Genomic DNA, 14,115 nt, shown 5'->3' on the forward strand with positions numbered 1-14,115 from the left:
AAGAGAACCTATCTCCCGCTGTTGCTGGGAGGACTCGGTGTATTATTCATAAAGACCCCTGCATCGAAAACGAATGTTACGGACAGTAAATGGCAAATATTGTCATTACCAAAAACCAAACTGACACAAGAAGACAGATTAAATATTACAATTTAATTAGTGGTTGTCCTTTTCTTAAAATCTCCAAATTTTGATTGCAAGTCCTTACCACTGTCTCCCACTGGGAAGAGAGATATACCTCAACATAAGAGGTGAGTTCCCAGAGAAAAGAGGAGGAAATGAAATACTTTTACCAAAAGAAATTAAAAGATGAGAGAGAGAGAGATAGAGAGAGGGGGGAGGGAAGGAAGAGGAGGAGGAAGAGAACGGGGAAACGAGGGCTAACCTGATGGTCCTCAGCACCCCTTCAAGGATGGAATAACCAAATAATGACAAAAGCAGAAAGCAGAGGAGTTTGAGGGAATCTGTCCTCCTTCCTAGCGGGCATTCCAGGAAGAGGCCAGCAGGCAAACCACACCCAGGAGTACTACAAACAGAATCAAATGGCAGCATGGCGGAAGCAGACCCAGGTCTCAACCCTCCCACGCGCTGGGGAGGAGAGTGAGAACGCATGGGGCCCGCTGCGGGAGGATCCCAGAGCAGGCGCTGCAGGACAGACAGACAGGCTCCACCGGGGCTCGGGGCTCGTAGGGCAGACAAGGCTGACACACGCAAGCCGGCAACGCTGTTGAGAAGTGAGAAGAGAACACGTGAGCAAGGGGAAACTCAAATCCTGGTTTAACCAATGACAGACGTGGGACTAGATAGCTCCATCACCATGGAAACTGGCAAGGATTCAGATGACCAACCACGTAGGGACCCAAGTCTGTCCTGCCATGAGGACAACAGGACTTTCCCTGATACATAAATGCTACGTTGGGGCCAGCGGGACAGCCGAGTGGGTAAGGCCCTTGCCTTGCTCGCAGCCAACCTCCAATTCAGTCACCAGCACCACGTATGACCCTCTGAGAACCACCAGGAGGGATGCTGAATACAGCTGGCTGTGGTCCATAAGCCAGAATTTTTTTTTTTTTTAATTTTTGGCCAGGAGAAAGGGGAGTAGGTTTAACAGTCAAAGCCAAGACCTACCTCAAAGATACTATTTTAAATCTAAAAAGAGATCGTTTTGCTTACCTTCTTTCAAATTCTACCCCATCCGACCCTACAGTATACTCAGTATACTCCAAATGAAATGCTAAAGAAAGGAAGTCACTGTCACTGCCATCCCGTTCCTCATCGATTTGTTTGAGCGGGCACCAGTAAAGTCTCTCATTGAGAGACTTATTGTTATTGTTTTTGGCATATCCAATACACCACGGGTAGCTTGCCAGGCTCTGCCATGCGGGCATGATACTCTCGGTAGCTTGCTGGGCTCTCCCAGAGGGGCAGAGGAATCAAACACGGGTCGGCCGTGTGAAAGGCGAACGCCCAACCGCTGTGCCTTCTACACTCTTGATAGGTCAGAGACAATGTATTTAATCCTATTATGTCACACTACGTAAGTTTTTCATTGAGACCTGGAGATGAAAGCAAAACAACTATTATATTTTGATATTCACAACTTTAAAGAGCCCAATTTATATCAAGTAACAGAAAATAATACCTTACATTATTTTCTCTCCTCCCCTTGCAAGTTACAAAGGTGATTTGGGAGGTACTTTCTTTTCTACCTTCATTCAATAAACATTTACTGAATATCTACTTAAAGAAACAAAGATAAATGAGACTTGCGGACTTTTAAAAATAAAACAGAAAGGATTTTGTGATACCAGTGAAATATATATAAATTCAAGAAAAGCTAGGAATATTGCTAGCCATTACTGAATAACTGAAAATACAAACAACAAAAGAACCTTACAATTAAAAAGAGGTGTTACTTTTATTATTAAATGCACACAGAAAGAATATTAAAAAGGTTATCATACATAGTGCTTAAAAGTCATTTTTGTTTAAAAACAGTAATTATGGAAAAGCTGACTTTTAGAGTAATTGTAGTAAATCATGTTGTAGAACAAAAAAGATGTAATATAAAATATTTTAAAGTCAATTTGCTGTCAAGAGACATAGGAAAAGTTTAAAAGTAACTGTAATCAATGTCCCAGAGTAGTATGCTATTTAAAGGCAATTTCTTTTTAAAAATTTTTTACTCATTCTTCCTTGATGTATTCTGAGAGAGCGCGCAAAGAGCCGAAATGTCTGCTGTGCATGCAAGATCTGGTTTGATTCCCAGGACCACATGGTCTCCTGAGCACTGTCGGGGTGATCCCCTGAGGACCACTGGATGTGACTCTGAAACAAAAATTTAAAATAAATTAAGGCATACAAGATTTTAAGAAAAAAAACATTCCTTTTTAAACATGAATTTTATAGCCTTAATTCATTAGGCTCAAATTTTTACCTTACTAGATTTTCTTAAAACAGACAATTGAGGCCTGAAACAAATCTTAATAGTTAACATGACTTTATGAACACAAAGCGAAATTTTATGGCTTGGTTTTAAAAGAAACCTCTGATGTTTGGTGGATATTAGTCTATAAAAATGGTGTTTCTGACTGTTTTGAGGAAGGCTTTTATTTGGCTCTTTGAGCCATTGCCCATTCATAGAATTTTTAATATCCTCTCTTCCTTACCTCTTCTATTGTAAAGCTCGTTAGATTTTATATACTGGAACATAGAGCACACAATTTAGGGGAAACTTCTGCTTTTACCAATTGCCTCTGATCATAATTCAGTCATGCTAAATGTTCATCTTACACTGATTGAAAAGTGACATTGAGATTATAAATAATTCAGCAAACGGTATTGCTCTGATTAGTATTTCCAAATAGTATTTTATCTCTTCCCAGCCCCCCCTTTATCTTCAGAGAGTACAGTTGGTTCCATTTGAAATCTATGATTTCTGGCATATCTGGGGTAAGGTTATACTAGGAATTTACCAGACCTGTCAGTCTCTAACTTTCTTCCATATTTCATTATATCATTCTGGTTATAATTAGTTGTCTGGTAAAATTAAGAACAGTCTATTTCAGTGAATGCTCATGTGAACATTTAACAACTTTTTGTTACGATGACAGCTTAGCGACAGAGAATAAACCAGAAATGGAGAGTCGCTGTAGTAACCTTGGTTAACACAATATTGCCAGCTCCCTGGAAAATTCTAAGATTTTTGCCTTTCTCTTCTGTGTTATTAATCACCACGCACATATTTCTTGTCAGGAGACGAGCATCAGTTTGATAGCATTCCTGCCTCAACTAGCATGTTTTGAACTGACCTGTCTTCATTGCAATGGCTCCCTGGAAATTTTACCGTTGATGAGCATTGATTCAGCCGAATGCTTTGACATTCAGCTTGTCAGTGAAAGCTATTTTAATCATTAAGATGCAGCTCCCTTCCAAGATGGCAAACTGTTGCTGCTCATACACAATATTCTATCATTTGATTGCAGCAGAGAAGAAAAGAACCTGAATGGTTGGTTCCTATTACTATAGAATAGATTAAGATCTAAGATTTATAGAGTACTTAACTACGTGGAAGGTACTATGAAATGCTATTTATAGGGACTGCTTCTCTTTAATCCTTGCTGGACTCTCAGAACCTAAGTTTGCATCCCTATTCTCCCTTTACTAATGGCACGGCAGCAGGTCTCATCTATAAAATGGTAGAGAAGAAACAATTACTAATATTACCGGTATCGTACCTACAACATGAAATGGAACAATGAACAATCCTTAGAATAGTACTTGTGGGGCCCGCTGGATTGCTCAATGGTTCGAAAAGCCTGTCTTGAAAAGATTGAGAGTTCAGTCCCTGGTGCAGCCACACGCACCGAGTACGGTCCTGATAACTCTGTCCTCTCTGCCTGGAAACTGCTGTCTGTGGTCCCGTGGGCCGCAACACTACTAACCCTGGCAGACACTACCTAAAAGGGATATGCAAACACCATGGTCAGGAACTGCGGCAATCCCCAGACAGCACAGCATACGCAAGGCTGAGAGGAGGCTGAGCTCTGGGGCATGCAGTGCAGATAAATGTATAAGAACTGTGTGTGTGTGTCTGTGTGTGTGTGTCCAGGAATACAAGCACTGCAAGTATAAGAACAACAATATATCAATGTATCAATGTAGACTTTAAAAAACTGGTTAGTGTGTGTGTGTGTGTGTGTGTGTGTGTGTGTGCGTGTGTCCAGGAATAGAAGCACTGCAAGTATAAGAACAACAATATTATGTTAATGTAGATTTAAAATTACAATTTTAAAAAAAAGTCTTAATATACATGCAAATTTGGATTGGAACTCCCCAGGGTTTTCAGACACATGTAAACTCGACAGCACTGCTCTCAAGCCATTAATCTTTAGATTTTTGTGCTGACTTTGGGCTGGAGCGATAGCACAGGGGGTAGGGTGTTTGCCTTGCACGTGGCTGACTCGGGTTTGATTCTTCCACCCCTCTCAGAGTGCCTGGCAAGTTACCGAGAGTATCTCGTCCGCATGGCAGAGTCCGGCAAACTACTTGTGGCGTATTGAGCAAGTTGATGAGCAACAGGATGACAGTGATACAGTGATAGTGTGCTGACTTTAATTTATTAGACCAAGGGAATAAGTCACTATGAGTCCTTCTCGTTGCTAACTCAATAACAAGACCTCCTTTAACACACCTGACCTAATAAAGTTAGTGTGCTCTACAGCTTAGGTTGGGCGTTTGCCTTTCACACGGCCGACCTGTGTTCGATTCCTCCGCCCTGCTCAGAGAGCCTGGCAAGCTACCGAGAGTATTGAGCCCGCACATACAGAGCCTGGCAAGCTACCTGTGCATATTGGATATGACAAAAACAGTAACAATAAGTCTCTCAATGAGAGACGTTACTGGTGCCCGCTCGAACAAATCGATGAGCAACAGTGACAGTGACTGCTTAGGTTAAGCATTAATAGATACATAAAACTACAGTGCATTTATTTTCTGGGACACACTGGATTTTACTCAACGCTTACTCCTGGCTCTATGCTCAGGGAATACTCAGGCACAACCTGGAAGCCATGTGTAGTGCTGGAGATCAAAGTGGAGTTAACCATGTGCAAGGCAAGTAGTGACCTACCCCTGTATCTCTTTCTAGCTCCTGAAACCTTTTTAAAACTTTTACGTGGTAGAATTAGTTTGTATTAGGAGGTACAGTAATAGTTTTGATCTTTGAGTGTTCATGGCAGTCTTCACATATTAAGAGAATAAACAATAGCAAAATGAGGCAGATTGGAAGACGGAGGGAAAGAATAGCAAACTAAGCCTCCCAAGTACCCATTACTAAAATTCAACAATTATATGTAGCCATTCTTATTTCAGATTTTGGACATTCTTCATTCTTGGGGGGAGGGCAGAGGTTAGGCCATATGTTGGGTGATGGAGGCTACTCCCTTTTTAGTGCTTCCTGATTGCATCTGGCAGTGCTCTGGGGTCATGTGATGCTGGTAATCAAACCCTGGACCTCACATACACAAGAAAAGTGGTCTTCCTCTGGACCACATCCCAGCCCTCACTGTAGCATTTTAGAGTAAATTATGAAAGGCATCATGTTATTTCACCCATCTCTAATTAATCTGAGTTTATCTCTAATGGATAAGGACTTTTTTAAACTATAAAACTTTACAAAGCTTTATCTTACCTAACACAATTATATCTAACAGTTCATTAATAATTATGGATTATGTTCAAATTCTGCCTAGTTGTCTTTAAAATGTTTCATATTTCATTTCAATCAGAATCCAAGCAACGTTCATTATGAGTTGCATTTAAGCTAATGTATCTCCAATGCTTGTCTTAAGAGATAAATTCCTTCTCCCCTTTTTCAGTAGAAATATTTGAGGATACCAGACCTTTTTTTTTTTTTTGTAAAAATTCTGTCGTTCTGAATTTGCTGAGACATGGTCTTTTTCGTTTTTAGGCCACACCTTGCAGTGCTCAGGAGTCACTTCTATGAGCAAGGAACCATATTGTGGTGCCAAAGATTCAATCAGTGCACGCAAGGCAAGTGCCTTATCTGCTTGCCTCCTGTATTATCTCTCCGGCCCTTGTCAATCTCTCTCTCTCTCTCTCTCTCTCTCTCTCTCTCTCTCTCTCTCTCTCTCTCTCTCCTGCTCTCTCTCAGACACACACATATATTAGTTAGAATTATGGCTAAGTCTAAGGTCTTGTTTGCATTCAAGATGAATGTCATACACCCTTTTAATTTTCTTTTAGTAAGAATATCATAGGTAAGAATGTCTGCTAAGCACCGTGAGGTACATAATATTTGTCTCCCTTCTAGTAACTTTATTTCTTAATTTATTTTTATTTATTTGGATTTTGGGACAACACCCAGCAGTGCTCAAGGCTTACTCCTGGCTCTGCGTTCAGGGGTCACACCAGGTAAGCCAGTGGGGACCACGAGATATCTGGGATTGAAGCTGGGCCTTGCAGTACGTGCAAAGCAAGCACCTTATGTGCTTGTACTATCATTCCACCCCGCTTCTAGCGACTTTAACCTGCACCAGGTACTGCAAGTGCGGTCAGGGTGATCCATTATACCCGTCCAATTTCCTCTTCAACAGTATCACCAACTGACGGCAGTTGACTAGATAGAGCCTCCCATCAGAAAGTGCAAAAAGGGGGTATGGAGCAATACAGCACAGCAGGGAAGGCCTTAACTAGCCTCACAGGTGCCCAGGTCCAACCCCCTGTGGCACCACATATGGTACCCCTAGGCTGCCAGGAGTGATCCAGGGGTAAGCCCTGAGTACTGACCACCATGTGTCACCCAAAAGAGGAAATAAAAAAAAAAAAAAGAGGAGCTGGAGCGGTAATACAGTAGGTAGGGTTTGCCTTTCACGTGGCTGACCAGGGTTCGATTCCCAGCATCCCATATGGTACCCCAGCACCACCAGGACTAATTCCTAAGTGCAAAGCCAGGACTAACTCCTGTGCATTGCGGAGTGGGACCCAAATGGCAAAAAGTAAATAATTAATTTTAAAAAAGAATGGCACAAGGATGAGTGCCGAATTCTAAGATCCTTTCTGCACTGTCAACACCACGTTGTGAAAGGGCATTTCTTTCCTCAACGGTGGTGCTGCCAAGACCACAACATCCAATCCACCCCAAACCAGGGGTGAGGGGGCGGGGGGGATTCGAATGTGGCGATTTTGGAGGTGGGGGGCGGGTGGTGGTCAGGGGAAGACTTCCATCTGCTTGCAGACGGCCTCGCGCCCAGCCTCCCAGGTGCCCAGGGCGGGGCGGGGCGGGGATACCTGGGGCAGGCTCTAGGAGGTGCCATCCCAGCCGCCGGTGCTCCCGGGGGCCCCGCGCGTTTCCTGGCCGTCGCCCCAGCCGCTGCGATGCCGGGGGCCGCTCTTCGCCTCGCGGGGCGCGGCGGGGGCCTCCCTGCAGCCCGGGCCCGCGCAGCCGCCCTGCTCCTTGGGCTCCCGGGGCTCGGGCCGCCGCCGCCGCAGCTGGTCGGCCATGGGCGACAGGTCCCGGCGCATGGCGAAGGCGTCCTCGCCGTCCGCGTAGTACTTGGGCTCCACCTCGCTGACCTGGAAGTTGAGCGTGTTGGCGTACAGGTGCAGCGCCGCCCGGTTGCTCTTGCGCACGTGCAGCGACACGTACTTGGCGCCGAAGTTCTCGATCATGGCCCGCGAGGCCTGGTCCATGAGCTTCTGGGCCAGGCCGAGGCGGCGGTGCGAGCGCTTGACGGCCAGCGAGGTGATGTGCCCGTGCGGCGCGTCCTCGGGGTCCTCCTCCATCTTGGCCAGCACGTAGCCCACGATGCGGCCGCCCTCGTCCTCGGCGATGTAGGACAGCTGCGGCCACGACAGGCCGTGGTAGAAGTAGTACTTCATCTGGTAGTTCTCGGGCAGGCACAGGAGGTTGCAGTGCTGCATGTTCATCAGGTCGTCGGGCCGCGCGTTGCGGATGTTCATGATGGCGGTGGCCTCGGCGCGCACGACCCCGGGGCCCGACGGAGCACGGCGGGTCGCGGTGATGGAGATGGAGGCGGCGGCCGCGGTGGCGGCGGCAGATGGCGGGAAGCAGGAGGCCCGGAAGCCTCGGGGACGCGGCACTATATATACACGTCACTCCCGGAAGTGCGTCGCCACATTGCAGCCAATGAGTGTCCGACTTCATTGTGCGCCTGCGCGTGCCTCCCAGTGGGCGGGGACAAGCAACTCTGGAGGGGCGCATGCGGCCTCCGACCTCCTGGCTGCACCCGGACCGGCGTTCATTTTGCGTCATTCCTTTTGCTTTTCGCTTTAGCGTCTGCAGTGGGCACGTTGGCGTCAAGTTTCACAAATGAAACGAAACCAGAGTGACGGAGACTGGGGCTGAGAACCCGATCCTGCGTGGAAGCCTGGACGCGCCATTCGCAGGGCCACGTCCTCCAGATCCCCTCGAGTCTCGGCCCCGATTGTCCGCTCGGCCTCTAACCATGGGGCCACGGAGACGGGGTCGCTCCAAGTGCATTTGGTGTCCTGTCGTTGTTTTTGATTTTTCACTGGTATTGGAGTCCGCGACCTGGGTGTAGTAGTCTCCAGCGTGCTCTTCCTGGTTGAATAGGGCATAGCCTACATTTTACGGCATCAGGTAGTCATACATTCGACTGTTGATGAGCACGTTTTAGTTGCAGAATAGCGTGGCTTGGTGCTCTGAAACATGCCTTTAAGAGAAAATGCATCCTTACCCAGGATTGGAATTATGCAATATTAAAAGACTGGATATTAAGTATTGGAATTAGAAGATGTCATGGTGTTCAACTTGTATAAGTACCAAGCAATTCTTCTCAAGTGGTTTTGAGAAACTCCCTGATCTTTTTTTCAATTAGGGTATTTTGCTTTGGTTCGAGTTTCGTGCGACAGTCTGTGGTACCCAGGATTTACTTGGGCAGTATTCACAGGGGTCACTTTCGGAGAGCCTTCGAGGGCCATATTGGGTGCTGGGGATCAAACAGAGGTGACCGTATGCAAGGCAACTAGTGCCTTACCCACTGTACTATCTTTTTTGCAATTAAACCTACAATTAAACCTTCCCCTACTCCCCCCCACCCCCAATTTCTATCATGCCTAACAAGAAACCCATGCAAGTTTTATTTTAAAGTACTTTTGTACTTTTTAAAGGAAACACTTATTAGGGAAGCCAGGGATGGTACAGTGGCTCTACCCGGGTTTGATTCCTGGTACCACATCATCCTCTGAAACAGCTCAGGTAACCCCAGTGTCACAAACCTTGAGCAGCATCCTACCCTCAGGCCCTTGCATTAAGGGACTGGTCTGGTTGTCAGAGAATCACTAGTGGGGTTCCCCAGGCTTTCTGAACTCCACTTGGAAGCTCTAACCACGCCCTCACCACTTCCCGCAAAACAGTTGTCAGGGCTGGGAAAGTGGCTCAAAGGGCTCCTGTACCATCTCAGTACTGCTTGATCCCCAGGCAAAGAACGGTCCCCATGAGCACAAATGGGTGTTCTCCACCAGCAAAGAATTCAGCCAGTTTTATTGGGTATGTGGGTGGGAGTATACCCAATGGGAGTACTGCCCTCCCATTGTTCATGGATTTGCTCAAGCGGGCACCAGTAATGTCTCCATTGTGAGACTTGTTGTTACTGTTTTTGGCATATTGAATATGCCATTGGTAGCTTGCCAGGCTCTGCCAGGCGGGCGGGGTACTCTCTGTAGCTTCTGGGCTGGCTCTCTGAGAGGGACAGAGGAATCGAACCCGAGTCGGCCTTGTGCAAGGCAAACACCCTACCTGCTACAATGATGCTTTATTTTGCATTCCCTTAATGGCTAGAGAAGTTAAGCTTTTGTTTTGTTTATGTTTGGGGACCACACCTTAAGGTGCTCAGGTCTTACTCCTGGCTCTGCATTTAGGGACTACAGCTGGAGATTCTCAGGAGACCATATGTAATGCAGGGGACTCAACCGACACTGGCCTGGCCTCATGCAAGGCAACCACTTTATCTGCTGTAACTATCTCTCCTGCCCTTTCACAATTTTTTAAATGCTAATTAGCCATTCTATGTTCAATTGCGATGTGTTGTTACAGTGGAATTTGGATGGTTTTGTTGTTCTGAAATTAAAAGAAAAACATTTGGGTGGGGAAAGTACAGCATGCAGGGTGCTTACTTGCTATACACAGACCCGGTTTTCACTCCCAGCATCACATATAGTACTCCATCCCCCTAACCCCACCAGGAGTGATCCCTACGCATAGCCTGGTGTGCATCAAAACAAACAAACAAAAATAAACAAACAAAAAGAGCTTTATGGGGGGGTGAAACTTTTATCCCTTATTTATCCTGCTTGCCAGATTTACATTTATCCTATTTATTGATTTGTTAGTCTTATTGGTGGCTTTTGACACCAAGTATGAATTTTAATATGGCTGTCTGTCCTCACAAGGCAAATGTTTTACACACTGTTCTCATTCTCCATTCAGGTCAAGACACGGAGTCTATAGTGGCTTAAAACTCCTGTTAAGAAGGGCCAGGAGGACTGTTTCATGGTACACAGGTGGACAGGGAGTGCAGTTAGGACAGGAAAGGAACCATTGTGACAATAATAGCTGGAAATGATAATTCTGGATAAGAACTGAGTGCTTAAGGGAGGTAAAGTGATATGCATGGTACCCTTTCATTACCTGTATTGCAAACCACAATGCCACAGTCAAACCATAGGGCCACAGTCTTGCAAACCACAGGAAAAGGAGAGACAGAGACAGAGAGAGACCAGAAGAGATCTGAGAGATCTGAGACAGAGACAGAGAGATGAAAGAGAGAAGTGTCTGCCATAGAGGCAAGCTGAGGGGTGGGAGAGAAACTGGGGACATTGATGGTGGAAAATGTACACTGGTGAACTTGAAGGGAAGGATATTGGAACCTTGTATGACAGAAACTCAATCATGAACATCTTTGTAACTCTGTATCATGGTGATTCAATTAATTGTTTTTTAAATTTCTCTTTTATATTATATCTGAATACAGAGACAGGAATATCTGCTTTTAGATAATACATCTCTGGAAGCATGATCCAGAAGCATAATCCATATAAATGAATTGGTGAATTCATTTATAGTTATTTCCTTCTTTTAAAAGCATGATCTAGAGTGAAGAAAATTGGCAGGCATCACAACAGTGGAGAATTCTCCAGGCCCCATACTGAGCCAATATCTCCGGGACCCCCAGATGGAGGAGGTGCAGTCTCCATGCCTTCTCCATATGGAATCCTGGTGACCAGAAGCTTCTACAACTATGGCTCTGGTATGTGGCCACAGGCCTATTCCTCTGAACTGCATGGTGGCTCTGGAACAGGAAGTTCCATCCCAGTTCCCAGCTACCCCTGATGCCAAAAGTCACACCCTCAACCCACCTCCGGCGCCATCTTGCTGCACTCAGCAATGAAGAAACCCGGTGGGCATCACAACACCAGAGAATTTCCCAGGCTCCATATTGATCGATATGTCCCGGAACCCCAGATGGAGCAGGTGCCATCTGCACGCCTTCTCCAGATGGAATCCTGGCGACCAGGAGCTTCTACAAGCATGGCCCTGGTATGTGACTGCAGGATTATTCCTTCGAATAATGTGCATGTGACCGTTAATGCAGCTGTGCGACCTTTCCTAATATACAAAATGAGCAATGGAAAATAAATGATCTAGCGTCTGCCCCTGCCCAACATTAGAGAGAGAGAGAGAGAGAGAGAGTGGTGATACGTGGGGCCTCATGGGATTGCGGGTGGAACTGGCCCCTCTCCTTGCCCTGACTAGGCCCCCAGTTGCTGCCCACAAATGACTCCTGGCTTCTGAACAGCCATCATCCCAGAGGCACACAGATCAAGCTTGAAACCCAGCTGCTTGGGGCAGAAATGCGTATGGACAGAGCAATAAACTATGGTGCCATGTCATCCCGGGTGGGGAAAGGTGTTTGTCCCTTCCGCCTTTTCTCCCCAGCAGCACAGCGGCTGCCACCTTTCCAGAGCCAGCTATTGGACAGCCAGCTATGAGACTGCAGTGACATGACACTCGGGGCCTCATGGGATGGGGGTGGAACCAGACCCTCTCCCCATCCCAGTGAGGCCCCAAGTTGCCGCCCACAAATGACTCCTGGCTCCTGAACGGCCATGATCCCAGAAGCACACAGACCAATCAGGGAACCCAGCAGGTTTTGGCAGAAATCCAGACTTATTACTAAAAATTCAGAAATCCAAAATGCTCTCCATATCAGCAATAGAAAACAAGTTATCTAATGATACCTTTTCAGCAGGTCTGAATGCTGGGGAAAATTCCAAATAATAATGGTGGATCTTTTGTCAAAATATTGAATGTGATCAAAGCAAAGAGAGAGTAAAGTGGCGGGGGGAGGGGAGGGGTGGGATGAGGGTTATACTGGGTTTCTTGGTGGTGGAGGGTGGGCACTGGTGAGGGGATGGGTGTTTGATCATTGTATGACCGAGACTTAGACTGGAAAGCTTTGTAGTTTACTGTTCTCATGCTGATTCAATAAAAAATAAAAGTAAAAGCATGATCTATCAAAATTTGAGTACCTTATATCCTTGTATAGGAAAATTGTGTCTTTACTGAACTACTTTAAATACATGCTTGAGATGGGCCAGGTGTGATAAAGTAGAGAAACTAAGAACTCTTGTAAGGTATTTCTGTGTCATTTGTATTTCCGATCTCTTTAGTCTATTTTTACCATAACTTGGGCCTTCCAAAAATGAAAAGAAAGATCCTTGGGGCCATACAAATTTGGGAAGAGGCATCTTATTTGTAAGTTTTATATGTTTGCTTCCACTTAACTATGAACCTTATGCCTATTTTTAGGGAAAGGCCAGAACATTTCCAGAGGCAATGCATCTTTGGATTAAAAGTGCATACAATATGCTATGTTAGCAAAAGGTAGCTATTGTATGCCAAGCAGGCATTTGTGGATTTTGTGTTTTAGGATCCTGAGTCTGGTTTTGTTCAAGAAATGGCTCTCATCCCTCTAAGTATGCATACATAATGTCCCAAGTAATGAATCTGAGACAGGCACTAATCCTGTATATTTTGGACTCCTTGTAACACAAAAGTCTTGAACTATTGTGTTGTTTAGATATCTTACCTTCCAGTGACTAGTGGATATACTTATGCACCAAATATAAGTGAATATACTTTTCTATACCTTGGCAAAGTATAGAGTTTATAGTAAACAAATTTGGGAGAACTAATGCACTCTTTCATTATAGCAAGGAACTTGGGTCAGCAAAAATTACTGAAATGCTTGGTCTACTAGGAAAAAAATAGAACAACCTCTACAGTCTTAGAATATTCAATAATGTATAAGAAGCAGGATAGTTACAGGACAGTAATGGTAAGAATAATGAAAGGGTAACATTTAATAAGGTAGTATTAAAGTCTTTAAAATTCTTACTGAAAAGCTTTAAGATTCTGGGGTCAAGGGATGAGACTTAGCAGCAGAATATGTGTCTTGCATGCATGAGACCTGGGTTTGATTCCTGGCACCACTAAAATGAATAAATGAGTGAGTGAAAAAAGACTAAATCTTTAAAATAATGACCTACACCTACTAAGTTACAAGGGCTTACCAAGTGAATGGAAATGGAATGAATTATTTTTTAAGTTTTTCTTGATAACTCAGCATTATAATTGATCCAGAAAGTACCAAGTGAGCAATCCCTCTAAAGATCATCGTTTTATGGGATAAGAGTTTGGGAAGTCCTTGTCTTCCCGCCCCAACAAGACCTGAGTCACCTCCCATGAACAGTCCTTTCATCTACTGATCAGACTGTTTAACGGCCATGATCCCAGAGACACACAAGCGAAACTCAGAACCCAGTGGCTTTTGGCAGAAATGCATCCAGACTTCACATTAGGTTACCGGCACTGGACCACCCAAGGTGGGAAAAGGTGTCGTCCCTCCACCTATTCACCCAGGCAGCTCGGTGGCTGCCATCTTCCAGAGCCCATTGAACAGTCAGGTATGAGCCAGCAGTGATGAGACACACTGGGCTTCACGGGATGGGGGTGGAGCCGGCCCTTGTCCTCCCCCGCCCCAACGAGAC

General features: G+C 45.3%; 1 protein-coding gene across 1 annotated transcript; it reads right to left on the minus strand.

The window, feature by feature from the left end:
- Positions 1 to 7,323: 7,323 nt before the first annotated feature.
- Positions 7,324 to 7,986, minus strand: NAA11 (N-alpha-acetyltransferase 11, NatA catalytic subunit). The gene has a single exon (XM_004614396.2). It carries the CDS (start codon positions 7,981 to 7,983, stop codon positions 7,324 to 7,326), a length of 660 nt encoding a protein of 219 aa, XP_004614453.2. The 5' UTR covers positions 7,984 to 7,986.
- Between the last annotated feature and the right edge of the window lie 6,129 nt (positions 7,987 to 14,115).

Source organism: Sorex araneus, chromosome 5, assembly GCF_027595985.1.
Source record: "Sorex araneus isolate mSorAra2 chromosome 5, mSorAra2.pri, whole genome shotgun sequence".
NCBI lineage: Eukaryota > Metazoa > Chordata > Mammalia > Eulipotyphla > Soricidae > Sorex > Sorex araneus.

What these genes read in the sequence shown, in the direction of transcription:
- NAA11 (XM_004614396.2), bottom strand. Translation starts at nt 7,983, where the DNA reads ATGAACATCCGCAACGCGCGGCCCGACGACCTGATGAACATGCAGCAC.